Raw genomic sequence first — 26,054 nt, 5'->3', positions numbered from 1 at the left:
GAGGGCTGGGGGTGTGGGCTAGGGTTGTGGGGGTGCTCCCAGCCCCCTGCCCAGAGCGGCTCAAGGCAGGGGGCTGGAGGGGATATGCCCTGTTTTCAACCCCCTTCTCCAAGGCCCCGTCCCCACCTCTTCTCCGCCTCCTCCCCAGAGCAGCGAGTGTGCTGCGGCTCCGCTTCTCCCCCTCCCTTGCAAGGGCCATCAGCAGGGAGAGAGAGGAGGAGGGGCAGGAACGCAGCATGCTGGGGGAAGAGGTGGGGGGGGGAGCTCGCCTGCCCTGCAGCAGCAGCTGGCAGGATCAAGCTTCTTCACCCAGCCCCCACTGGGGGGATGGGGGCAGAGAAGAGCGGGCCGGGGCGGGCAGGATTTTTAATGGCCTGCTACTGTCTGCTGGGGTCCTGGCCTCGGTTCGGCAGCGGGCTGAGCGGGGCTGGCGGCTGGGGCCCGGCAGGCAGCAGCATGCCATTAAAAATCAGCTCGCGTGCCGTCTTTGGCACGCGTGCCAAAGGTTGCCAACCCCTGGTCTGGATGATACCTGAAGCAGGTATGGTAATGAAAACTTAATTTAGATGTTTTACTTGTAGCTAATGGAAAATGTAAACTTCATAGTTTTTGGTAATATTGCAGTTTGTGTCATAATATACATATTATGGTTTTTCAGTTTACAAACAAAGGACAATTACCACTTGGATGGAGAATAAAGGACCCAAGACAATAGAGTTAAAGAGGTAAAAGCTATAATATAAACTTCTTGAAAGATATTTTTTAATTAATGGAACAATTCTTTTAACTGTCTCTAAAGAGGATTTGGGTCAGAAGGTTTATTATAACTTACTAACACAATCATTTTATTCTGGAATAGAAGTAGGACTATTGTAGATACGGCTCTGCTTTCATTGTGGTATAACATAGAGCATTAATAAATCAAAGCTCTTGTTGTAATCCTGTTTTCAGCAAATAGTTTTGCTGTTCCTACAGCTTTTAAGATCATATTCAGTTCTGATATAAGGTGGTGCATCTCCATTGACTGTGATCAAGTTGTAGCTGCTCAAATCTGGGTTTAGTTTGGAACATACTCTTCTTGCTGAGTATGAATGCCCAATCTTGCATTCATAAACTTATTCATAGGCTGGTGTGACAGCATCACTATTACAAATAAATGTAAACTTGATGTACAATCTTCATCTTTCTGCTGGTACAAGCTATTAAGTATACTATCTAAAACATAACTAAACCCACAAAGGTTTAATTTATGTGGTATCTGGCATGAAGTAATATTAGGCAATCTTTTCGGCAGAAAATAATAACCGTTCCATTCTCATAATTATCATGTCAACAGATTTATTTTTCACAATAACAAAAAAAAAGCACTGGAAAAGAAAATTGACAGCCATGATGATAAAATAACCAGCAAAAGCAAGGAAATTCTATTAAAGTGATTAAGTGGTGCCCGTTGTACCTGCATATTACAGGGCCTCAGATTGCTATGTGATATCATGCGCCATACATGGTGAAATACTTGACACAAAAAGGTGAATGGAATGAGAATCTTTATTCCAAATTTCCTTTCTAGCTGTGGCTCTAATGTGAGGCCTCTAAAGGGACATGATCAACTTGAAACCTAGTCAGTATAAAAAATAATGAAAAAGTAGGAATGGTACATATATCTGTTCCATAGTCCTTCTGCCAATTTTTATGACTTTTGCTCCTATTTTAAAGACTTGCACAAAGAGGGAAAATTCTGTCTCTGCAAGCCGTTCTACCCAGGTAGAGTTCTGTGCCCACATGAAGCTTGCAGGATGGGGTCCTGACTTTCTCTGTAGTGGAAACTGACACATTGGATATATATAAATGCTGCCAAATATACAAAATAAACAAAAACAAAGTTTTTTTTCCCCACTAGTCTCTTTCAACTATAGTCAGCATAGGTGTTACTTTTAGCAATACGTTGTTTAAAATTCAGATAGAAGGTTGGTTTTTTTTAAGTTGACAGTGTCATTTCAGTATTTCTTGAGAAGTAGACAGTAATATAATCAGAAATATCAGTGAGTAGAGAAACTGATCTAGGTATACAGATTAATGGAGGTGGATGTGAATATTGTAAGATGAAAGCCACTAAACTCTTTTTAGTTGTAACTGGTGTTCTTGTAGCTTCTGCGCTTTCAGTGTCAGGTCTTGAGCAGTGAGTCATTTATCCTGTTTATTTGTATTGCTTAGTTCATAGTACACAACAAGTAATCCATTTATTCATCCATAGTATCTTCTAAGAACAGCAGAATCTTATCATTTGTTGAGGTGGCTGCTGATTTTCAGTAGCTTATCAAAATGTGTTTAGTCAAAGAGTTCATAAACTGTAACAATCAGTAATTTCCCTTTTTTATCTTTTAGATGATGAAAGATTAGGGAAATACCCAACAAAGTACTGTCTAACATTTGATATATGTTACTTATAGACAATTCTATTATAGAACCTTCTATTTGAAGATCTTAAAGTGCTTTATTAACATTTGTTTAGTTTTACAGCATCTCTTTGCTGTAGGTATGTATTTTTATACAGATTTACAGATGAGCAACAGAGAAAGGTGAAGTGACTTGCCCACTGCTGCTTGGGTGCATGCTGGGAATATAAACTAAATCTTTTGACTCACAGGCCTGTTATTTAACCAGCAGATCATGTCTCTGTTCAATCTTAGTGTAATATTTAGTCTAGAACTGACTTAGTTGTAAAATAATAAAAGATTTAGTAAATATCATTTTTTATTAAACTGCAGACTGTTTAGGACTGCTGCATCCAAGAATTATTATACATAAATGTATAAACTGAATGTATGTGGAGTGGGAGTAGAGGTATATACAACATTGGTGAGAAAACAACTAAATTACTATGTCCCGTTCTGGTGTCCACACTTTTTTAGAAGTGTGTAAGAAAATTGCTGAGTGTTCAGAGAAAAGGTACAAAAATGATTTGTGGTCTGGGAAACATGACTTAAATTTAGCTAGTTAAATCATATTGTATTTAGATTATCAAAAACAAGGTTAAGAGATGAGTTGATTGTGGCCTCGAATTACCTATACTGAGAGAAAAGAGACCTCATTTAGGAGGGTCTTTAAGATGGCAGAAAAGGCATAACAAGATACTTCCAATTAAATTTTTCTAAGATGCAACATTTTAACTGTGAAGATAATTAACCACTGGAACAGATGACTGAGAGAAGTAACTAATTCATCATCTCACTTGGAACCTTTAAAGGGAGACGTGTTATCTTTCTAAAACAGGGGTGGCCAACCTCTGGCTCCGGACCCATATGTGGCTCTTCAGAAGTTAATATGCTGCTCCTTGTATAGGCACCAACTCCGGGGCCGGAGCTATAAGTGCCAACTTTCCAATGTGCCAGGGGTTGCTCACTGCTCAACCGCTGGCTCTGCCACGGGTCCTGCCCCCACTCCACCCCTTCCCACCTCCTCCCCTGAGCCTGCCATGCCCTCACTCCTCTCCCTCCCCCCCAGAGCCTCCTGCATACCGTGAAACAGCTGATTGGGTGGTGCGGGGAGGGAGGGCGAGGCGCTGATCAGTGGGAGTGCTGGTGGGTGGGAGGTTCTGGGAGCTGGGGGGTGGGTGTTGATGGGGTGGCTACTGACACATTACCGTGGCTCTTTGGAAATGTACGTTGGTGAATTCTGGCTCCTTCTCAGGCTCAGGTTGGCTACCCCTGTTCTAAAAGATATACTCTAGTTTAGCTGTAAGTTATTGGACTTTACTGCTGGTGTTACTGGGGTAAAATTCTGTGGTTTGTCTTACATGGTTGTAGTAGTCCCTCTGGCCTTTAAATCTACAAATAAGAATTTCACAAAAAACAATTAAACCCAGCTTTTTACATCTTTTCTTCCACAGTTTGCAGAGCAAAACTAATAACACAGGAGCAGATCCCAAGATGACTTCTGTTAAAAAGGATAACTTGTGTGAGCATGATGTTAAAAAGCTGGAGAATACTTGTCCACAAAGCTATCCAAGAAAATCCGTGGAAACGAGTACAAAACATGTAAATCTGCCTCAGACTGGAAACCCGTGTAAATGGGAGGCAGAGGGGCCGTGCAGAGATCAGCCATCAGACACAGAGCCTGTCAAAGGGACCTGGTCTGGAGATCAGTTTAAAAATGCCAATATTGATCAAATGCACAAAACTGGCAAGCAGGTTCACAGAGTTAGTGAAGAAAATAGTGACAATTGGACTCACAGGAAATTATCATCAGGCAGGTCTGTGAAGATGGCAAATAGAAAACATCCATCAAAAGACAGTGAAACAGAAGGAAAAGTGACCTCATGTAATCCACAGCAGCTAAAGAGCTGCAATCCTGTCCATGTAGTCTGTGTGACTAGTGAGCAAGATGAGGTGGATGTAGTTCCAGAAAGCCCACTTTCAGATGTTTGCAGTGATACCTGTGTATCTGATATTGGAGATACAGGAAAACTGAACAAATATCAAAGTAGTTCAGGAGATTCACATGCTTTTGAGAAAGAAAGTGAACCTGAGTCACCAATGGATGTAGATAATTCTAAGAATAGCTGCCAGGGCTCAGAAGCTGATGAAGAAACAAGTCCATTTCTTGATGAGCAAGAGGATGTTGACACATCAAAAGCTGCAAGCAAATCTTCCAGGTTTCAGCGAGGGAATGCTGACCCGGAGTTGAGAAAGTCACCATTTTCTTCCAAATGTTGTGAAGGTGCTCAATATAACCTCCATTTTGAGGGGATGGGTGACTCTGTCAAAGAGGACGAATTGCATACAAAGTCATATGGGATCTCTCCTGCTCTTTCATCAGAATGCAAAGGTGCAAAACACTGTGGGAAGAAGGACTCGAAAATCACTGCCCATTTCATGAGGATACCCAGGACAGAGGAGAAAAGGTAACCTCTTCCTTCTTTCCCTTTTAAATATATTTCTCTTCAGTAATAGCACAGTAGACTTTTATTATCCTTTAAGCAGTTTTGCAAAATTGTACATAAAAGTGAAGAAACCATTGATTTTAAAAATAGCAGATGAGTTAAAAAATGTTTATATAACCTTCTTTCAAGGATACACAATGACAGCTTGTCTTGTGCCATTTGTAGAACACAGAAGAAATATTAAGGTCAGGAATTAATACTGACCTTCTAAAGCCAAAGTACTGAAAGGGCTTCTCTGTATATCTTGTTAAGAAATAGTTTAGAATAATGAGATTTTAATACATGGTGGCACAGGACATCATTGACAAAGAATAGCTTTACTATTCATTGTTTAGTAAATTGTGTAATAGCAAGATCCTTCTAAAATAAAGAGGTGGTATGTATTTTCTTTTGATATATCTTGGCAAACGAGTACTGTGAGTTGTGGAAATACTTCTGAATGTTATATATATGAGCTTGAATACAAGTGAATTTTTCTTTCTAAAGCATTAGTATGATTATAGGACCAAATTAAATTCCTAGTGTAATTCCATTGAATTCAATAGATTTATAGCAAGGATGAATCTGGCCTACTGATCTGTGACACAATCTAATACAATTTATTAGCTTTGAAAGAGATCCAGTGGACCAATTCTTAAATACATGGATAATCTATTTTTGAGGTGTTTGGGTAAAGAATTTAAGCCATTGATCCAAACTTCAATTGTTCCTTTGTCAATGATCTATATTAAAAATAAGTTAGATTTTTGTGTGCGCATTCATCTAATGGCAAAGAAGGCACAAGCTACAAAATTCAATCAGAACACATGGGAGAAAGGGGCTTTTGTTTTTTTGTTTTTTTATTTGTTTTTTCAATGCTTACATTACTCAGTTAAACAAACAAACAAACCTGACTTAGTTTTGCTCAAACTTACCAAAATATTTACCCTTGGGTTGAGACCAATATGGAAAATTTCAGTCCAGAAAACTTTGAGAAAGATATTCATAATTGGGAAATGTAGTGGTGATGGTGCTTGCTGTTTGTTTTTGTTTGTATTACCATAAAGCATAGAAGTCCTAGTCATGGATCAAGACCGCATTATTCTACGTGCTCTGAAAATACAGCAGAAACACAAGCTGCCCCAAAGAGGTGCACATGCTTTATAATAGGTTTCTCTAGCTCATTTTTGAAGAGGTCATGTGAGACAGTATCACAATCCTTTCTAAAGTCAAGATGTCATTATTATCCTGTCAGAAGACTATTAGGTTGGTTTGACATGATTTGTTCTTGACAAATCCATGTTGACTGTTACTTATTACCTTATTTTGTTCTAGGTGCTTACAAATTGATTGTTTGATTATTTGCTCCATTGTCTTTCTGGACAACCAAGTTAAGTCTATAAGTTGGTCTATAATTCCCTGGGTTGTCCTTATTCCCCTTTTTATAGATACTGTATTTGCCCTTTTCCAGTCCTCTGATATCTCTCCTCTCTTCCACGAATTCTCAGAGATGATAACTAATGGCTGAGAGATCTCTTCAGACAATTCCTAAGTATTCTAGGATGTATTACCTCAGGCCCAGCCGACTTGAAGACATCTAACTTGTCTAAGCCCTGGGCTACACTGCAAACTTACATTGATATAACTGTGTTGCTCAGGGGCGTGGAAAATCCACTAAGTGCTACAACCCCCTCCTGTCCCTGACTGCCCCGACCCCTGTCCACATCCTGACAAGCCCCCTGGGACTCCCACGCCCTATCCAACCTCCCCATCCCCTGGCCGCCCCCCCCCGAACCTCCACCCCATCCAACCGCCCCCTCCTCCCTGTCCCCTGACTGCCCCCCAGAACTCCCTGGCCCTTATCCAACCCCCCTCTCCCCGCCCCCTTACTATGCTGCTCAGAGCGGCGGGACTAGCTTATTAGAAAGCCTGGGAGGTGGGTGAGTGCAAGCTGCTCTGCCTGGCAGGAGCGGCGCACCAGAGTGCTCCCCGCGTGGCGGCGTGGCTGTGGGGGAGGGGCTGGCGGTAGCCTCCCTGGCCAGGAGCTATGGGGCCAGGCAGGATAGTTCCGCGGGCCGTAGTTTGCCCACCTCTGTTCTAAAGAGTCTGTTTCTCCTTAACAAATGTTTCTCCCATGGCATTAATGGAGTTGAGGGAAGAACAGATCCCTTTCAATACAGTATACAAAATCTTTTTGTTAAATTAGATCATAGAGGACAGTGAATGAATTTGGGCCAGATTCCGATTTCAGTTTCACCAGTGTAAATTCTGAGTAATAAAGTGGACATACTAGCAATTTGTGTTCAGAGAAGTGTTGTTTGCTTGACTATATGACATACTGTATTTTAGCTCGATATTAAGCTGCATCTGCCAGTGGCACTGCGTCTGTTCTCAATAGCAAAGAGCAGCAATTGGTAAAAAATCACTTGTGCAAGTAGAAATGTAAGTTTTTAATGAAGTAGATCTTAATTTTTTAAGCAGCAGAAACCTTGCTTCACGAGAGTATTGTATGCTACGCCTATTCCATGGAAACAGAATACTTGGAAGCTTCTGACTTTTTTATTGAGTAATAATATAATTCAAGACTTTGTTTTCTGCCGTGGCTCTTTAGTATGTATCTAAAACTGTGTGCACACTTTTATTATAGTTTCACTACTTCATGGTGCACATTGTACTTAAGGTTGAGTCCCAGTTTTTATTTTACTCTACCCCTTGGTGTAGACATGCCCTTACTTTTCAGGACTTTCTCAAACTTCTGAAATTTTCTGTACTTCATCTTTGATTCAAGTTACTAGATAATAGAAATCCATTCTTCAGGTGGCATTTGTTTATCTGTAGCAATTTTCTTGGCTAAAATCTGATAAACAGAGCTAGTTAATTTCTTGGAGGTCTAATCTAACAGAAGAAATTAGTAATATAGTTTGTCAAAATTGTTATGTAGATCTTTTGACTTCTGAAGAAAGTTCAAATTGGGATTTTTAAAAAAAATTTTTTGCCTTAGTGGCTGATAATGAATGAGTACACCAGATTTTAATGAGACCATGGAATGAATTGCCACCCATCCATTACAACTGTTGGTTTTATACGAAATAGATTAGCACAGAGACCTCTGGATAGTTTGTATTTCATTGTATAGTCTGGTAGAGATGCTCACCTTACCGTAACAAATGAGTCTTGCACAAGGGGAATTTCCTCACAAGTTAATGTATATATTATATATAGATATATATTTATTATAGTTTTAGTAAATCTAGATTCAAACAAAGCTTCAGGATGCTATCTCTTGTATCTGTTGGGCACTGAGCAGACTTTTGGGCAATGAGTTAATAAATAATGAAGTGTTCACCAAAATCAGTCTTGTTTCTGGAGATTCTTTGGTTAGTTTAGCCCCTGCCAGCTTCAAGAAATTGAGTCAAATTATTGCTCTAAATTACCTGTGTAAGTCTGAAGTAATGCCAGTGTAACAGAGAACAAAGTTTGGGCTTGTTTCTATAATCTTTCCTTGTGTGTTAGGCCCAATTCACTATTGCCCTACGTTTTGTGTAGTCACTTATGCACATGCAAAGTGGGTGTAAATCATTACCTACATAAGGTGAAAGGCAAAGCTGGATTTTGAAATGTGTAAGAGCATTTGTAGCTCCCATTAATTTTAATGGCAGCTGTGAATGCTCAAGCACTTCTGAATATGCATCTCTACTTCTGATTGAACACTCAGTCTGTGCTTCCACCTTGATAAACCCTTTTTTTTGGTATTCAGCTAGGATGTTGCTTGTCTGTTAAACTGAGATCTATAATCACTCTGAAGTTCTACAACTGATGATTTGTGCCAGGTCTCCACAGTGTCTGCTTAAGCCTTAGTACACAGGTGGAATACACTGGAACTGTTTTGCTGCTGTTTGAGGACAAATACAAATACAAAGGCTGTTCAAACTACTGACTTAGGAGTCAATATGTTCCATACCACTGGTAGTGTCTGGGGAGCTGGTGGTACAGGTAAATGTCATCTTGAGAAAGCTGTTGTCCAATACAGTGTCCTGATGGGTTCATATGGTAAAAGCACTTTTCATCATGTATAAATAGAATATTGCATTGAACGTGTAAAGTTAACGATTAAACTGATACTTAGATTCCTGTTAATGGGGACCTTAATGGGACCAATGCCCCTGGCTAAGGATTGTGTTCCATTCCATAAAGTTTACAATATTTGGAGCAGTTTTGAGGATGGCTTTTCTGCTGTTGAATATGCAACAAAACACTATGGAAAACTGTGCATGTTGCTGAAAACAAGATGTTTCTGGATTCAGCTTTTGCTGTGTTTTGGATGCTGTTAAAAAGTATTTTAGAAAAGAAACTGCTTAAGTGACATAAATTTAGTTTGAAATCTAATGTTAATACATACATTTAGCTATAGAGTTTTCCATTGTAAATAAGATGTGCTTCAATATATTCTTTTTATTTTAACAGCAGAAAAGAACCTTGTGAATTCAAACACCAAAGGCCGGGAAGGAAGATTCCTAAATATATCCCACCTTCACTTCCCACTAATAAGAAATGGTTTGGGACACCTATTGAAGAGATGAGGAGAATGCCTGTGTGTGGGGCTCGTCTTCCTCATTTGAGACCATCAACCAATCACACAGTGACCATCAGAGTATGATAATTCAAAATATTATTTGAAAACACAACCTTCTTATTAAATTGATGGCATAAGACTGATATCCTGCCATTTATCAGTTTTGCAGCTTTACCTGGTTGTGGAAACTTTTGACTTCTCATGGAAAGCTAGCTAGAGTATCTAATATGCTTAAAGATGCCTTGCCTTCTGTGATACAGAGGTCTTACAGTTTGGTTGAGTAGGGCTGCAGAAACATGATTAAGATTTTGACTCTGGCCCTTATGGGACAAACTTTTATTTTAGATAGGTTTGTGCCTCCCCATTTGACTTCCCGGTTCTGGGAACTGCAGGATGTGTATCTGTATCCAGAATTGGTCAATGTTTTCCCTTTTCAAAATTTCTCCATTTTGGATTCAAGGTATAAAAGTGAACGAGTGAAGAGGAGTATAAAGGAATCTTAGCCTTGCATCCAATCCTAACCTAGCACATATATATGTGTGTCTGTGTGTGTCTGTCTCTGTCTCTCTCTTTGAAATAATGTACAGTTAAATAATTGTTAAAGTGAAATATATGATAAACTGGCAGGATGTCACAAAGCACAGGTAAAGAAAATCGCATTCATTCTCAATAAATTGACATTTATTTGACTTACATGTTGCTTAAAAGGCATGTGGTCTGTAAGGTGTTCAACTGTTAATGCAATGTTATAAATAGAATTTACTATCAGAAAAGTCAGGAATTTTAAATATATATCCCACTGTATCCACAACTAGTTATCACCATGTGCAATAATAGAGTGTGTTGTCCATACACATAATTGGCTACATTTGGAACCATAATTGTGTGACTTTTCTGTATATAAATTTCTAGCCATATTGGCTTAGAATAGCTTTCAGTATTTTTTTATTTTTAGAGGGGAAAAAACCCTAGCAGGTGATCAGACATTGGAGTGATTGCATATATTACATTTATTTCAAAGTGCACTAAAATGATCACACTTTTTCATAGAATGTTAGGCTAGAAGGAACCATTATGATTGTATAGTCTGACCTCCTGCATAACACAGGCCATAGAAGCTCACCCAGTAATATCACACTGAGAATTACAAATGTGCTATGTCTGGAGTTTTTAAAATATATCCATGTTTGAGTTATTAGAAAGCAGAACAGCATATAATACATTTTGTAAAAGCATGAAAAAATAATTTTCTGCATTCTGATGGCTCAAAAGAGGCCAAACTAAATTGTACAATTTTTTTTAATCCACTTTTGGGCTGTGTATAAAAATGAATAGCTTTTCACCTGTAAAAGGTGTGTGCTTTCCCTGTGTGACCCTTGTGGCCAGATACGTGCAGGAGATACACCCGGCCGCAATGTTTCCAACTGTATCTATTAGTAAATCCACTCTAAAGAATCCAGGCAAGGGTAAGCTGAAACAACATATGTATATCCCCTTTAATAAGGTCTTAGGGAAGGAGCAGTTGTAACAGCAGTTCATAGGCCCTTACCAGATGACTCTGTTTCAGAATTTCCAAACTAAAAGTCCACAAAGAAATCCTCTAGCTGGGTTAGGCTAGCCCTCTGGATCGTGAGGGAGAGACTACTGTCCTTTTCAGCCTGGAGGGCTTCTAGACCCATTCCTTCTGCTCAGTTTCCTGTTCCTGTTTAAATTACCAAGCCCTAAGTTGGGCAGGGGGCCTCCTTTATTACATCCAGGCTGTCTTGGTTGTAGGCTCAAGCCTGCCTCTTAAAAGGGGAAGTATGCTCCTCCAACCCAAAAAGAAATAATTTCAGAAAATGTTATGTAAATACCTGAAAATGATCAATTTGTAATGAAAGTGTCTTCTCCACCAAAATGATTGTTTTCTTACTATAATATCCTAGTGTCTTAGACTGAAAACAAGTGTAACCCACACCAGCACAGTGTGGCTTTTTGTCCCCTTCTGGTGGCTAGACTGCATACAGAAATTTGAGTCTACTACTGCTGACCTATTTGACCAGGTGCTTTAGCTCAAGCAGTAGCTGCACTCTGTTTTAGATCCAGAGTCCTGGGTTCAATCCTCACAGAAAGCCCAGGCAGGAGCAGTGTTACACAAACGTGTGTGTCTGAGGCCATGTCTACACTACTGCTGGATTGATGCACCGCTAGTCGATTTAACGGGTCTAGTGAAGGACCTGCTAAATTGACGGCAGAGCACTCTCCGATCGACCCTGGCACTCCACTAAGAACAAGAGGAGCAAGGTAAGTTGATGGAAGAGTGTCTCCCATCAACCCAGCACGGTGTAGACACCGCAGTAAGTCGACCTAAGCTATGTCAACTCCAGCTATGTTATTCACTAGCTGGAGTTGTGTAACTTAGATTGACTTACAGCGGTAGCGTACACGTAACCAGAGTTATGTCTAAGACTATATAATATGGGTCAAATGCCTGCTCTTAGATGTTGGGTATAGTTGCTGTTAAACTTGATGGAACGTGTGGAAAAGGATTTGTGGCCAAAATTTGGCTGTGTACTCACTTTTCATGAGGATTTCTGTTTCTTATTGTTTAGATAGCTTTTACAAGCACTTTGCATAGCATGAATTTTCTTTCTATTCTTTGTTGCAGGTAGATCTATTGAGGGAAGAAGAGGTGCCCAAACCTTTTCCAACTCATTATAAAGATTTGTGGGATAATAAACATGTTAAAATGCCTTGTTCAGAACAAAACTTATACCCTGTAGAGGATGAGGTAAGATTAAAAAAAAATTTCCTTACAAATATGAATGAAAGTTTGGGCAATAAAACTGAGACAGATATGGTAAGGAGTTGTGACCCTGCCTTCTACTACAGTTGTAGATGTTCAGTTTGCCATACTGAACCAGAACACTGGTCTATCTGGTCTGGTAGCTAAGCTTCAGACAGAAGAAGAGAACTCCTCTGCCAGCCGATAATTCATTTAGCCATCTGTATGATGAATAGTATTCATGGTAGGGAAAAAGGCTGAGGGGCAGGTTGGGCATGGAAAAAAGGAGAGCTTCCCCCCCCCCCCCCCCCGATCCTATTGGGGATGACCATTCACCTTGCAGAATGAGATTGGTTCGGTTATAGTTTGTCACTCAGTGTGCATGTGTTCATAGTTTTCAAGTGTATCTTCTTTATTATGTTACTGGCTAAACCACAAATGGCCTAGTCTTGCTAGGTTAAAGATTTTTTGAAACGAGTATCCTGTTACCACTTGGGAGACTTGTGATTGAGAGATCCCTTAGTTATAGGTTAACAAATTTTTGGAGATGGACCTGTGTGGAGACCAAATTATATTGCCTCTTGACAGCTGTCACACATGTCTATAGCCTAAAGGCTTTTTGACTTTCTCCGCTGTGGTATTTTTGCTGCAGCTGAAAAATTAATAACTAATGAATTGGTGCTTCATAGGAAAAGGATTCATGAAAACCCTATGGCACCACTTAGACAAGACCATTAGCATGACTCTGAAGAGGTAAACTGTCTTGCCCAGCCCCCTCATACCAGCCTCATGAAAATTGCCTGTGTTTACACAGAGTAAGCATTGGAGTTTTTCCAAGTATCTTTTTCTCTCTTTAGGCATATGGCCTTAATTTAAGTATGTGGAAGAACGAGCCAGACTTTCTGTACCTTAATCCCCCTATCTATACTAGAAAAAATGACTGCTTTTGAAGTATGAATTGTTGAATTAATATTCTGAGTGTGAAAGGAGATTTTGGGGGATTTATTAACTCTAGCCATATTATGTCATAATCAAATATCCACTTTATCCTTACTGCTGAAACTTTTGTTCAAGTCTTGGTCATATCGCTCACCTTGCTAATTATAACCCTCCCATTTCTCACCTCCATTTCCAGATGGTCCAGATCTTCGCTAGCAATTTCGTCTCTTACTGCTTTGATGATACCACCTTTCCTTGCCTAGTATAATGAGCATAGAATACCTCTGATTTTTGTGAATTGTATTTGCTTTTCTTCTGATTCTGGGTGTGATTGATGGTGGTGTTTGTAATCTGTAAAGCCCTATGTCATTTGGGACTTGGCTCGTTTAGGGACTTTCTCTTTGCCACTTTACCATTTTGGTAGTTGAGAGGATATATAAGCCACTTTTGCCTACTGTTCATGGATGTGCGACCTTTGAGTCTAGAGGCAGACTGTTTGTGGTGGAGGGTCTTCAGCTATTAAGCTCACTTCTTCCAACAGTGGTCTCCTTTAATAATGTTTTGGTCAACCATTTCCTGCATTAAGGTCCATTAATGCATTATTTATGGCTGAGGGGGTAGTATAGAAAAGACTAACAGTGTGGTCAGTATGAAGGAGAGCACTTTATATATTGTTTAACAAATGTCCCAATTTAAAAAAAAAAAAATTAAAGCAAAATGCAGTGTGATTTGAGACATTAATTAGCAAATTACACAAGTGCTCAAAGCATAGTTCTTTCTAAAAGTGGGCAAATAGAGAACCCCTTTTCCTTTTCTCCCCTCTACAGTTATACTGTGGTATACTGTCAATAACACTGAATATTTTACTGCTACGTGTTTTTTGGCTTGGGTGGTCAAATACAATTTTATTAGCTGAAGTGTTTTCTTTGCTTTGTTCATGTTTTTTATTTTATTTTTTAAAGAATGGTGATAGGACTGCTGGAAGCCGATGGGAGCTAATCCAGACTGCACTACTTAACAAGTTCACCAGCTCACATGATTTGAAGGTAAGGCGGCAATCTAAAATAAAGTCAATGGTCCTATATCTGTCTAGGAGTGCCTTTGCCAATCCTAGGTTTTTTTTCTTTTTTTCTCTGCTGATGAATGGACCCACATAAACAACTGAAGAAAGTGACCATACAGGGAAATGTGAAACTCATTCTGCAAAATGTGCTGTCAAATGCACAAAGTAAAGATACTGGAAAGAGAGATATTTTTTCTCTAATCACTGTTCCCTTAGGTGTGTTTGATAACATTAGTTTAAAGAAACATAGCAGGCAGGAATGTGATTTTTTTTTTTTTTAAATGATGGTATCCCTTTATGTAGTGTAGTAGCAGAGCTATTTTCCTCACTGCCTGGTTAAACACAATAAATGCCTAACAGCATTATCCTTAAGTCACGTTTTGTTTTTTGTTTGTTTTTTTCTTTTTAAAGGAACTGTTGATTTAGCAATTTAAAAAGAAACCAATCCTACCTGCTCATGGGTTTGAAATTTGAATACAGAATCTTAACCTACCATCTAATTGTTTTAATAGGCTAGACCATTTAAATATGGAAGAAAGCTGGAAAAAATAGAATTTAGGTCAGATTTAGCTTGTGTGTGTGCGCCTTCCTTCATTTTCTGGTTAGTTTTGTATGAGAGAGGTCCAAAACACATCAGGCAGTTTCTCTTTTTAATGTGGTTATTTGTATTTATTTAAATCATAAAGACGCTAGTTCAAGTCTCTAGATGCCATAACACAATAAAATGCCAGCAGCGTTAAATAATCATTTCAACATGTCATCAGCTACCTACAAAAATTCCTTTCTTCCCCTTCATTGTTGTAGGAAGCACATCTTCAGCCCTCTCCAAAACTCCATTCAACAGAGGACACATGCAGAGTACCAAGATGGTCCCCAGATTTGGGCTATTTTGGACCCACCAAAGAGCAGATTCCACTCTAAGTCCTCACTGAGCACCATGGCATTTTTAACACTCTGAACTGCTTTTTACTCAAAAGTAGCAGGTCTTGTGTACCAGTTTTCAGATGTAAATGGAGATACTGAAAATGAGCAAGAGACATAAGTGGTATTCTTCTAAATTCTCATAAATATTTTCTCTAGTGCCTTTTCCTCAGCAAGCTGCACTGTAACTTCTCCAAACATACCTCCTTGCACATTTGCTTCTCAAGCCCTTGTTTGGAGATTTTTCCAGTAACAGTACTCGTTCAGCCTTCATGTGCGCCATATGCCTCCTTGTGCTGGACATTGAAGCCATAGATGGATGCTTGGGAAAACCGCCCTCATTTCCTTTTTTACCGCCTTGGCCTCAGATGGAGCTCTAGCATGCACTCCTTGAGCGTGCCTCAGTTATTTCAAATTATATTTATAGCTTAAGTTTTGTGAGCGTAGGTCGTTGTTAGTAGTAGTTAGTTACTTAGTGAGTGTTAGTAGTGAGAGGATTGGTTTTTTTCCCCCCTCTTCTCTTTTTCCTTGGGGAGCCTTGTCTTTCTGGCAGGACATGCCTGGCTCTCCAGGCTTCAAATGTTGCCTTTCCTTCTGAGAGGTTATACCTGTGAGCAATAGCCACTCTAAGTGTATCCATTGTTTGGGGCGGTGCAATTTCTGCCTATTACTCAAGTTGAGGACAAGGAAGAACAAGAAGGTTAAGCTCAGACTCTTAATGTTTGAGTGCTCACTTCAGTGTCTGAGTCAGGTCAGGAGATTTCTTCTCCCCCCCGTTCCCTCCCCCCTCCACCTTGGCACAGGCTCCCCTTAAGAAGTGAATGTTGTTGGAGGCTTCTGAAAGGGCTCCTAAAAAAGGAGCATGGACTCTCATCTGAAAGAGCCCGCTCCAGAAAAGCCCAGTCCCCTTTGAAGAGCTACAGTCTCCAATGCCTTGACCTCTTGGCTTGGTACCATTGAGTAGAAGGACTCCTCATCTGGTACTGGTGGAGCCAGAAAGCCCTGGAGCTCGAGGGAGAGACATGGCTCTGACAGGGAGAAGAAGGGAAAGCATAAACACTGTTGTCCGGTACTGTCAGTTCCAGGTCCATGTCGGCACCTACCCATTTGGCACCCTCGGTACCGAGGAAGCAATGGTGCCAGACTCCATTAGTGTCTACGCTGGTATGCCTGCCATCGGTGATACCGTCAGCTTTGGCTACCATGTCCATAGCTACCACATTGGTACAGCTTCCCTACTCCGTAGCCTCAAGAGTTCAGATATGTGAGGGACTTGTCCATAACTAGGGCCCTACCAAATTTACGACCATGAAAAACGCATCATGGACTGTGAAATCTGGTCTCCTGCCACGGTCTCTGGCCTTTTGTGTGCTTTTACCTTCTATGATACAGATTTCATGTGGGAGACCAGGGTTTCTCAAATTGGGGGTCCTGACCCAAAAGAAAGTTGCAGGGGGGTCGCAAGGTTATTTTAGGGGGGTCATGCTTTTGCCATCCTTGCTTCTGCGCCGCTGCCTTCAGATCTGGGTGACCGGAGAGTGGCGGCTGCCGACTGAGGGCCCAGCTCTGCAGGCAGCAGCACAGGAGTAAGTGTGGCAATGCCATGCCAGCCTTACTTCTGCGCTGCTGATGGCAGCGGCTCTGCTTTCAAAGCTAGGCTCCCGGCCAGCAGCTGCTGCTCTCCAGCTGCCCAGCTCTGAAGGCAGTGCTGCCACCTGCAGAAGTGGGGAAGTAAGGGTAGCAGTACCCCCCCCAACCCCCTAGCAACCCCCCCCCCCCAACTCCTTTTTGGTTCAGGATCCCTACAATTACAACACTGTGAAATTTCAGATTTAAATAGCTGAAATTGTGAAATTTATTATTTTTAAAATCCTATGACCATGAAATTGACCAAAATGGACTGTGAATTAGGTAGGGCCCTATCCATAACATATGAGCCGGAATCCCAGTTCCTCGTCAGCACTGAGTGTGTCTCAGTACTGAGACCTCAGTCTCCGGACTGCTGTAGTCCCCCTGTACCTCAGGGTTCTCCATCCTTTTCTATGTCCTCCATCGGACAGCGTTGAGGAGGATGAAGGGGTCTTCTATTTGAGTCCAGGGTTCCCCAACATAGCCTGTCAGGGACCCATTCTTTGACAGTCATAGGGAAGAGTGTAACCATCATCAAGGGTGGTGGAACTAACCCTATATGCCACCCCCATTCCTGTATCGGCCCCTTCAATGGGCATACTAGGATCCCTGGGTTGCTTACTGACAGCAATTCTCTAGACACGAGAGTAGGGTTGTTCAGTCCTCTCCTCCTCAACCAGCTACCCCATACCCTCCTCACCCCAGGAAGAGACACTTTTTAGGAACAGGAGCCCAGGGCAGATGAAGAAATCACCCTCAAACACCAATTTCATCCTCTTCTCCAGGCGAAGCAGTTTTGCCTCCACCATCTTCCAGGGCCAGTGATTTTCAGCAATTTGAAGACCTCATAAAGAGGGTAGCTGACACTCTTCAAATTCCACTTGAAGAGGTCGGGGATTCACAACACGCATAAGCTGTTAGGTATTCTACTGTCAACAACACCCTCCAGGTGGCATTATCTATCAGTGAGGCACTCCTGGATCCCGCCAAGACTGTATGGCAAACATCTTCTACTATTCCACCCATGTGTAAAAGGGCAGACAAAAAATATTATATTTCCCCTAAGGACTCTGATTTCTTGTTCTCCCACCCTCCACTGAGCTCCCTAGTAGTGGATGCAGTAAACAAGTAGGGCAGGCAGCACTTCTCCATTTCTGTTCCACATGACAAGGACCATAAGAGACTTGATCTTTTTGGACAGAAGTCCTATTCATCAGCAATCCTGCAGTTCAGGATCATGAACTATCAGGCAATCCATTTCAGAAACTATAATAAATTGATGGCTTTTATTGAACACCTGGGATAGGAACATGGGGAGCAATTCCAGTCCATTTCAAAGGGGCAATTATTGGCCAGCACTGTTCTTCAAACATCCTTAGTTGCTGTGGACACTGCTGCCAGGTCCATCTCCATGGTGGTAGTTATACGCAGGGCATGATGGCTCCAGCTCTTGGGATTTCCAAAAGAAGTACTGAAAACTGTTGAGGCCCTCCCTTTCAGTGGTTGTAGGCTTTTCTTGGGGACAACAGATGAGTCTTTGCATACACTGAAGGACTCTGGAGCTACTTTATATTCCCTGGGCATATATACACCTACTAATAAGAGACAGTTTAGTAGGTCACAAGCTGCCTGGAGATCACGTCCTGATCAGTTCTCTGGATTCCATAGGTCCACTGAACGCCGCAGGAAAAGACATAAGTTTCAGAGAAAAAGGACAGCCCACCTGCCCTCCATGACCACTCAACCATCTCCTAAGCAGCGGTTTTGAGAGGCTGGTTGAGAGTTGGGATCCTCCTGCATCTCTGGTTTTACAGCTGCAACTGTTTGCCCTCCACCCTCTCTTTGGGGACTGCCTTTCTGATTTCCAGCATGCCTGGAGGTGCATTACTACAGACAAGTGGGTTATAGAGGTTACAACATCACACTATATCATCCATTGTATGTCACTCCCTCCTTTCAATTCCCCTTCCCCATTCCTCTTTAGGGACCCCTTTCATGAGGTTGTATTAAGATGGAAGGTGAACTCCTCTTTTAGAAGCAACAGAGCCAGTCCTTGCCCCTCAGAGGGGCAAGAGGTTTTACTCAAAGTATTTCCTCATATGAAAGAAGGATGGAGGGCGGAGACTGATCTTTGCTCTAAGAGTTCTGAACAAGTTTGTAAAGCCTCAGAAGTTCAGGATGGCGATTCTGGCAGCTATAAGTACTTCACTAGAGAAGGGGGATTGGTTTTCAGCTCTCGACCTACAAGATGCCTATTTCCATATAATGATACACCCTTCGCACAGGAAATATTTATGATTCACTGTAGACCAGGATCATTTCCAGAGTACTTCCCTTCAGTATCTCCTCTGCCCCAAGGCTGTTCTGCAAGGTCATGGTGATAGTGGCTGTTTATCTCTGACAGGAGCCAATCCTGGTCTTCCAAGGGCCATTCCTATGAAACAGTGCTGTCTTCCAGCCACCTGGCCCTTGCTCTGTTTTCAAGGTTGGCTCAGAATGACATATTCTCCAGTCAGAAACACCTTGGACAGACAGGTGACTGTTCCTCTATAAGTGAGGAACTCCCTGGATTGATGGAAAGATCAATTCAACATCTTCATGGACATTCTCCTCTGTCACCCAATTACATCACTGACTTTAATGACCAATGCATCGCTATTGGGATGGGGAACTCATCTCAATGCTCTCATGCCTCAGGGCAAATGGACAGCTCAGAAAACCAATTTCCACATCAATCTGTTGGAGCTCAGGGCTGTCAGGAATTCCTGCTTCTATTTCTATTTCACAAGAATTGAGGCTGCTGGAAAGGCTTTAAACCTTTTTTAAAAACAATTAAAAAAAAAAAAGCCTCTATGCCCTGTGATGACTAAAGAAAATGCTCAATTTTTATATGTTTCATGAATGACATAGCAACTATTAAATTATTTTTTTGTCAACAATTCCTAGCGTGTGTTTTGAGGCTGACTAATTTCTTGAAGCAGTGTAAAATTGATATTTTAGAAATGTTGTTCTTTGTTTAAAAAAAACAAAAACAAAAAGTGAGTTTAAATTATACAAAAAGAAATCATAAAGTCAAATACACACGCACAAAGAGTAAATTAAGAACTAAGTCAGTTTTTCTTGGAATTATTTTTGGTAAGATTATGTTTAGGCCTGGTCCTTGTTTCTCTGTTTTTAATTGTTCTGCTTAACCTTGCTATGCTTTTGATTCTCCAGTGCCCTACACATGCAAAAGCTCCTGACAACTACACGTGGAGTTTTTTGTCTGTATAAAGCCTTCAGGTGAGGCCCCAAGATAGCAAGTTTGTTGTGGGTTAAGATACTTTTCTGCCAGTAGATGGTGCTATTTCTTCGAAAAGATAAACTTCAGTGAATTGTCATATGCCAACCAAGAATCTGTATTTATTATTCCAGTATGTGTGTTTTTTTCCCCATAGGAGGCTATATTGAGATATAATGTTGCTTATGCCAAGAAGTGGGACTTTACTGCTCTTACTGACTTCTGTGATAAGGTAAAGAAAGTTTACTTCAAAACTGAAAATGTAAAAGATAATTCAATGAATTCTGGCTATATTTACTATATATCTTGTGTTACTTTTTTTTTCATTTTCCCTTCTAACAAGAGTCATGAGCTGCACATTTCTATAACTGGCCCAAATGTAATACTTTGGTTAGTGCATACAAGGCATTTGCTTCATTCTAGATTTGCATGACTAGCTCAGAAGTTTTAGAGCATTCCTGAACCGTTTGCTTCCAGGAAAAAATCTGTGATCATCCTGCTATGCTGCCAGATTTGTTAGTAAACTCTATTGTGTTTTTCTAAAGAAACATATTAAAAAGAAACTTATTTTTATGTTTCTCCCCAGTTTCATTCGCTGACACAGAGACTGGTTGTAAGTCTAGCAGTATATTTTTCTTTTAAGGTACGGGAGGTCTTGATTTCAAACTTTAGACAAACCCTCGTGAAGATGGGGCAATTGCTCTATCTTCAAACTTTCCCCCTGGCAAGAGGATGGGGGAAGAGAGCTACAGGTGACTGATGCTAGTAACATTGCTTAATGCACTTCTGCAAAGTGCTCAGATGCCATGTTGATGAAGGCAGTACAAGAACTTAAATAGACTACAAAGAAAGGGTTTGTATCTTGAGTTTAAGAGCTCCAAAAAAGACACAGATTCTGAGTTGGAAGGAGAGAAAGAAATGTATTTGGAAAATACACAAGACTGCCTTTGTTTTGGTGATAAAAATTATGGATGGGTCTCCATCCGGGGGCTTCTCCAGTAGGTAATTCAGGTATGGTTGAAATTGAATTTGATTTGTATTGAATGTTATAGTCAAAATAAATGTTTTATAAATGAGAATTTGAATATGGTATGAACTTGTTGGGAAGTTTTTGGTAGTCCATTACAAAGATATGCCAGAAAATTTGAAATATGCCTGCTTTACTATAAAATATAGAAGAAAATGTATTTTCTTTTGTTGACCAATTTGTACAGAAGCAAAAATTTCATAGGAGAAACAATAAGTATCCAAAAGTAGCTGTGCATTTAAACAATTGGTGTTTAGTAGTTTTCTTCATAATTCATGTGTTTGCCTTTTTGTAAGTTCATACATTACGTACGTGTAAAGACGTTTGGTCAACTTGATCCATGTGGGAAAGCAGGCTGTTCTTTGCAATACCTCTCTTATGCTCATAGGGACAGCTGGATTGGAGTGGGATTTGGTTCTGGGACAACATGGCGGTGACACTGCTGCAGAAGGGCAGCTGTAAAAACTGCTTATGGGTTCATAGGGAGCCCTCCTTGTCAAGATTGTCTTGAAGAGGTGCTGAATCAGTCTGTCTTCAGGCCTCTCTGGAGCTGCCCCCTCCTAGTCCTCGTTCATCTTCTTTTGGGGCTGCATTGGCTAGCTTTCATGCCACTACCTTAGCAGTGGTTGTGGGTATTTTTTTGCATCCTTGCTCCTGGTGTGCTTTCCACCACTCAGGGCTTGCAACCTTGGCTGCACCACCAGAAATTAATCTGGTCTGTTGAAGATGCTCCCTATAATATTGTCAAACAATATAATATTTCAAAAAATATAACAACTTATAAAAAAGGGGTGGGAAAACCCCTGTCATAGGACGACCCTGCTGGGGTACCCTCCAGCAGCAGGTTGTGGCAAAACAGGCCTACTGGCCTTAATTTACCTCCTTTAGAGTCACCTGCAACTCTGTACTAGCTTTCTTTACTCTCTAATATCCTCATTGGGGCCAGTTTATTACCAAATATAGTGCAATTTAGTCCATAACAGAAGGCTTAAAACATCATGTATTACTTGCCCACAGTGTATGTAGTTCTTTAAAAATTTCATGACTTCTGGTCCGTTAATTTGGGACATACCACACTCCAGTGTATTCTACCACACCTGGGTTTTTCATTAGTCTTCTACTGACCTTCTGCCAGGACAGCTATCCCTGACCTTCCAGCAGGGATGCAACCCTGTTCTTCCCAGTGGAGAACACACCTCCCTCTTCCCCCTACAACGCTTCTCTGCTGGAAGTTCATCCTCATCCAGGAAGCAGTCCATGACTTCCCCTGCTCCATTAACCTCTCATTTCAGACAGGCCATCAAGTAAGCTCCTCTGCTGCTTATTTCCCATCAGCCCTTTCTGGCCCTCAACTCCAGCTTGAGAGTCAGCCGGCAGCTCCCTTTGCTCTGTTTCTTGTCTTCATCCCTCTGCAGCCCTTTGGCCCTGGCCCTGGACCTTGGGGAGGTCAGCTGGCAAACCCTTCTGCTGCTTTCTTGCATTCGTCCCTTTCTGGCGGTGGCTCTCCCGCTTTAAAGTCAGTAGGCAACTTCCTTTCCTGCTCTCAGCCATTAGCCCTGGCTCTCTATCCTAAGTGGTCAGTCATCAAATCACTCTTACGTCTCTCCTGTCAGCCTTGCCCCAGTAACCTATAGCTTCCTTCAGGGAATTCCTACAGTCTCCTGGTCTCTGGCAGCTCTCAGCTGCCCTTTTTCTGACTGACTCCTTCACTGTCTTTGTCTCTACCCAAATATATGGCCCACGTGCCTTGCTTTAAGCTCAGCTGGGGTCAACTGACCAGTCACAGATGACCTGGCCTCTTCCCTTTAAAGGACCAATATCCCCCTGTTTCAATCCCCAATGTTTTTTTATCAAAAGTACTATTGAAGAATACACTCGAATGTTTGAAACTGATACTGCACAGCTACAAATGTTTCTGAGCTTGTCATAATGCATGCAAGTGATGCTGTGGGAGTTCAAAAACTGTGGATGATCAGACTGGGAGATCATCAGCCAGAGGCAGTAAGTAATATCAGCTGGTACTGGAGAAGATAGGAACAATAGGGAAATAAACTACAGTGGGCATTAATCCATGCAAAAGTGGGAAGGCAGTTTCTGTCACACAGTAACAGTGATTTATTTGTGAGATTCCCAGAGAAATTGAGAAAAGCTGTACCAAAGTCTGAGCTGCAGACCAGGCTTGAATAGTGTGTGTTGGTATACTAAACAAAGAATAATGAAAATCACATAAATTGTACAAAAAGGGAATAAATCCATCCCCCGGTTCAGAAATTAAATGTCTAGAGCTATAGCACAGGAAAATTTCCCTCTCCAAATTTTCTAACTTCCCCATTACTCTCATAACTAAATCACTTCATGGAAATGCATGTATTCATACATGTTAAAAAGTTGAATTCCCCAAAAAACTATCAGAGTCATAGGTGAGTGAGGTAGTATATTTTACTGGACCAACTTCTTGTGGTTAAAGATTCAAGCTTTTGATCTTACAAGTCTGAAGAAGAGCTCCGAGTAAGCTCAAAAGCGTGTCTCTTTCACTATGAGAGGTTTGTCCAGTAAATTATATTACGTCATCCATCTAATATACGGGGAACAAAACAGATACAACAACACTGCAAACAAAAAAAACTATATATTTTAGATCGAGAAATTATTTTAAATCAGTTTTGGACTGAGGAACATGAAAACTTTGAAAGGTTCCTTAAATTATCAAAACCTCTTCTTTTGCTTACTTTGCAGTACCAGAGCACATGAGCTATTGAATGAAAAGCTGAGCTTCTGTGGGCACTCAGTGGAGATGGTTGCAGATTGACCTAAACATGCCAGCTGGAGTGAAGTGCAGAGTTTGAACCTATTGACTTTGGGAGCTAGCACTTACAGTTTTACTGATTACTGATGCTTTCTCCTATTTACTAAGTCCATTTGAGAGGGTAGGATGAAAGCAAAACTAGCTGTAGTAGTAAAAGTCCAGGGGGTGGCAAGTCACTTGACTAAGAGGAAATAATTTGCTGAATATGGGTCAAAATTAGTACAAAAAAGTATAAAATTGTGATTTTGTTGTTAGAGCTGGAGACTAAGACAAGAACCTTTGTTTTCATTCACAGCCACTGCTTACTTTCTGTGGTTTTTTTAACTAAGTCCTGTACAGTCTGATTTTCAGAAGAGCTGAGCCTCCACAATTCTAACTGCATTCCACTATTGTCCTCTGGATAGCCCTGTCTGCTGTAATGGCACACTGGGGCCCGTTTGTATCTGGGTGTAACTTTTAGGCCATATCTGTATATCATAAATATTTAACAATGTTATTCCAAAGAATGTTGGCATTGCAATCTCCTGATGCATCTTCTGTGTGCTCAATGCTCCTCACCCACTAGTTTGTTTCATGCTATCCTATTAGCAAATTCTTGTCTTGTGCATCTGCTTGTGATTTTCTTAATTGTTATATAGTCAAAATACAGGGTCATTCTTTAAATTTTTAAATGTAAAATTCAAATTAATTTTCCTTGTAACAGCAATACTTATTAAGATAGGTATTAAACCTTTGGGTGAGTGTTTTAAATATTAAAGCTCCTTTGGCTTTTTAAACCGGTTTAGAAACAGATTCCTGCATGCAACTCAGTGTCTCTATCATTCTCATGTGGGAAAGTTTCAAAGTTCTAGTTTGCCAAAGGTGCTGCTAATTCCAAAGGCTGAGTGATGTAAGGAGGGCAAGATCAAAAGGGACTTCCCCTGTTGGCTGTCAGAATGATAATGCACAGGTGGTCCATTGACATTGTATAATTCTGTCAGCTCAACCTGTATACAGCTAGTTAATTTTTGAAGGTCATTTGTTTCAGTTAGGTAACAGTAAAAGAAGGGGATGATGGTTACTTTGTAGAAAAGTGCATGGGGGTACAATATACAGCCTGAAATGTGTTTAAGAGATCAGATCGATGTGGCTTGGTGATGCCCTCATAAAAAATACCCAAGTATTTTTGAATTGACTATTCTTGGTCTCTTACCTGATTATAGGGCTAAATTACAAAGTCTGGTTGTGGGCCTTGGGCAGGAGCAAGAGCTTACGATTTGGTGGCCCTAAGCAGATGGATATAATTCTGCTAGATATGCGGGTGCTTTCATTGAGAATATATAAAATACATTTTATAACAATGGTAAGGTTGCAAAGTCAAGCCCTTGAAAGTTAAGAAATGGCAGAACTTGGTTCCTTGTGCAATCTTAAATTGACCCCATTGTGTGTATTCATTTTCATAGTCTGGACCAACGTCATATTGAAAGTCTGACAGAAGTAGCAGAGTCCCAGCTCAGCTGTGTCCCAGTCCAGTGCCTTAAACACAAGAGAACATCTTTTTTCTCTACTTGAAACTTTCTGCCTCATTCATTGTCCATTCTGTGCACTGAATGACTTAGGGGCCCTGTAAAACAAATTATAATTTGAGTTTATAATACATACATACATACATACAATCGAGGTAGTTTAAGTTTGCACAGGAAACCTCAATTCTTGGATTTTGGCCATTGACAACTGATGTCTTAAAAGGCATGAAATATTGTTGTTTAGCCTGGCATTGCTAAACATATTTTGCTGGTTAGTAAGGTTGAATGCAGAGAGAGATTTTTTTTTAAATGTTTCAAACTAGGGAATATGGTGGATTTTATTTTATTTTTTTATTGAATCCATCTTTGGCAGACTAGTGTCTCTTCTGCCGTATTCACCTAATCTTAATCCCTTTTCTTTTTTGAATTTCTAGTATTCTTTTGCTCACATCTGTTCGGATGGAAGGATTTTTCTTAAAAGGTGTTAAAGAATATTACTAAGTATTCATTTTTTTTAAAGCAAAAAAGTTGAGATGATAGTTTTTGGATGTAGGAATACATGTTTACCTGGACTAGATATTGCAGTTGACTCTCATACTTCCTCAGTTATACTTGTGGGATTTGAC

The 26,054-nt window shown here is 40.6% G+C and overlaps 1 protein-coding gene across 6 annotated transcripts in view; it reads left to right on the top strand.

Annotated features, from left to right (window-relative positions):
- Positions 1–26,054, top strand: part of PARG (poly(ADP-ribose) glycohydrolase) — a 126,400-nt gene that overhangs the window by 3,661 nt on the left and 96,685 nt on the right. For 3 of the 6 annotated variants that reach the window (XM_084633595.1, XM_084633594.1, XM_084633590.1), the window contains exons 2-7: positions 659–725; positions 3,890–4,903; positions 9,386–9,572; positions 12,142–12,264; positions 14,160–14,243; positions 20,248–20,322. In XM_084633595.1, the coding sequence (XP_084489721.1) occupies positions 688–725; positions 3,890–4,903; positions 9,386–9,572; positions 12,142–12,264; positions 14,160–14,243; positions 20,248–20,322 (1,521 nt within the window). In that variant the 5' untranslated portion in view covers positions 659–687. Of the gene's footprint in view, positions 1–510; positions 542–658; positions 726–3,889; positions 4,904–9,385; positions 9,573–12,141; positions 12,265–14,159; positions 14,244–20,247; positions 20,323–26,054 lie in introns of those variants that run through there. The other 3 variants (XM_084633592.1, XM_084633593.1, XM_084633591.1) reach the window with 3 other exon arrangements.

This window comes from Lepidochelys olivacea, assembly GCF_965140295.1.
Source record: "Lepidochelys olivacea isolate rLepOli2 genome assembly, chromosome: 7".
NCBI classification, from domain to species: Eukaryota; Metazoa; Chordata; order Testudines; family Cheloniidae; genus Lepidochelys; species Lepidochelys olivacea.
The sequence above is the reverse complement of the archived record's forward strand: the minus strand, read 5'-3'. Positions and strand labels throughout refer to the sequence as shown.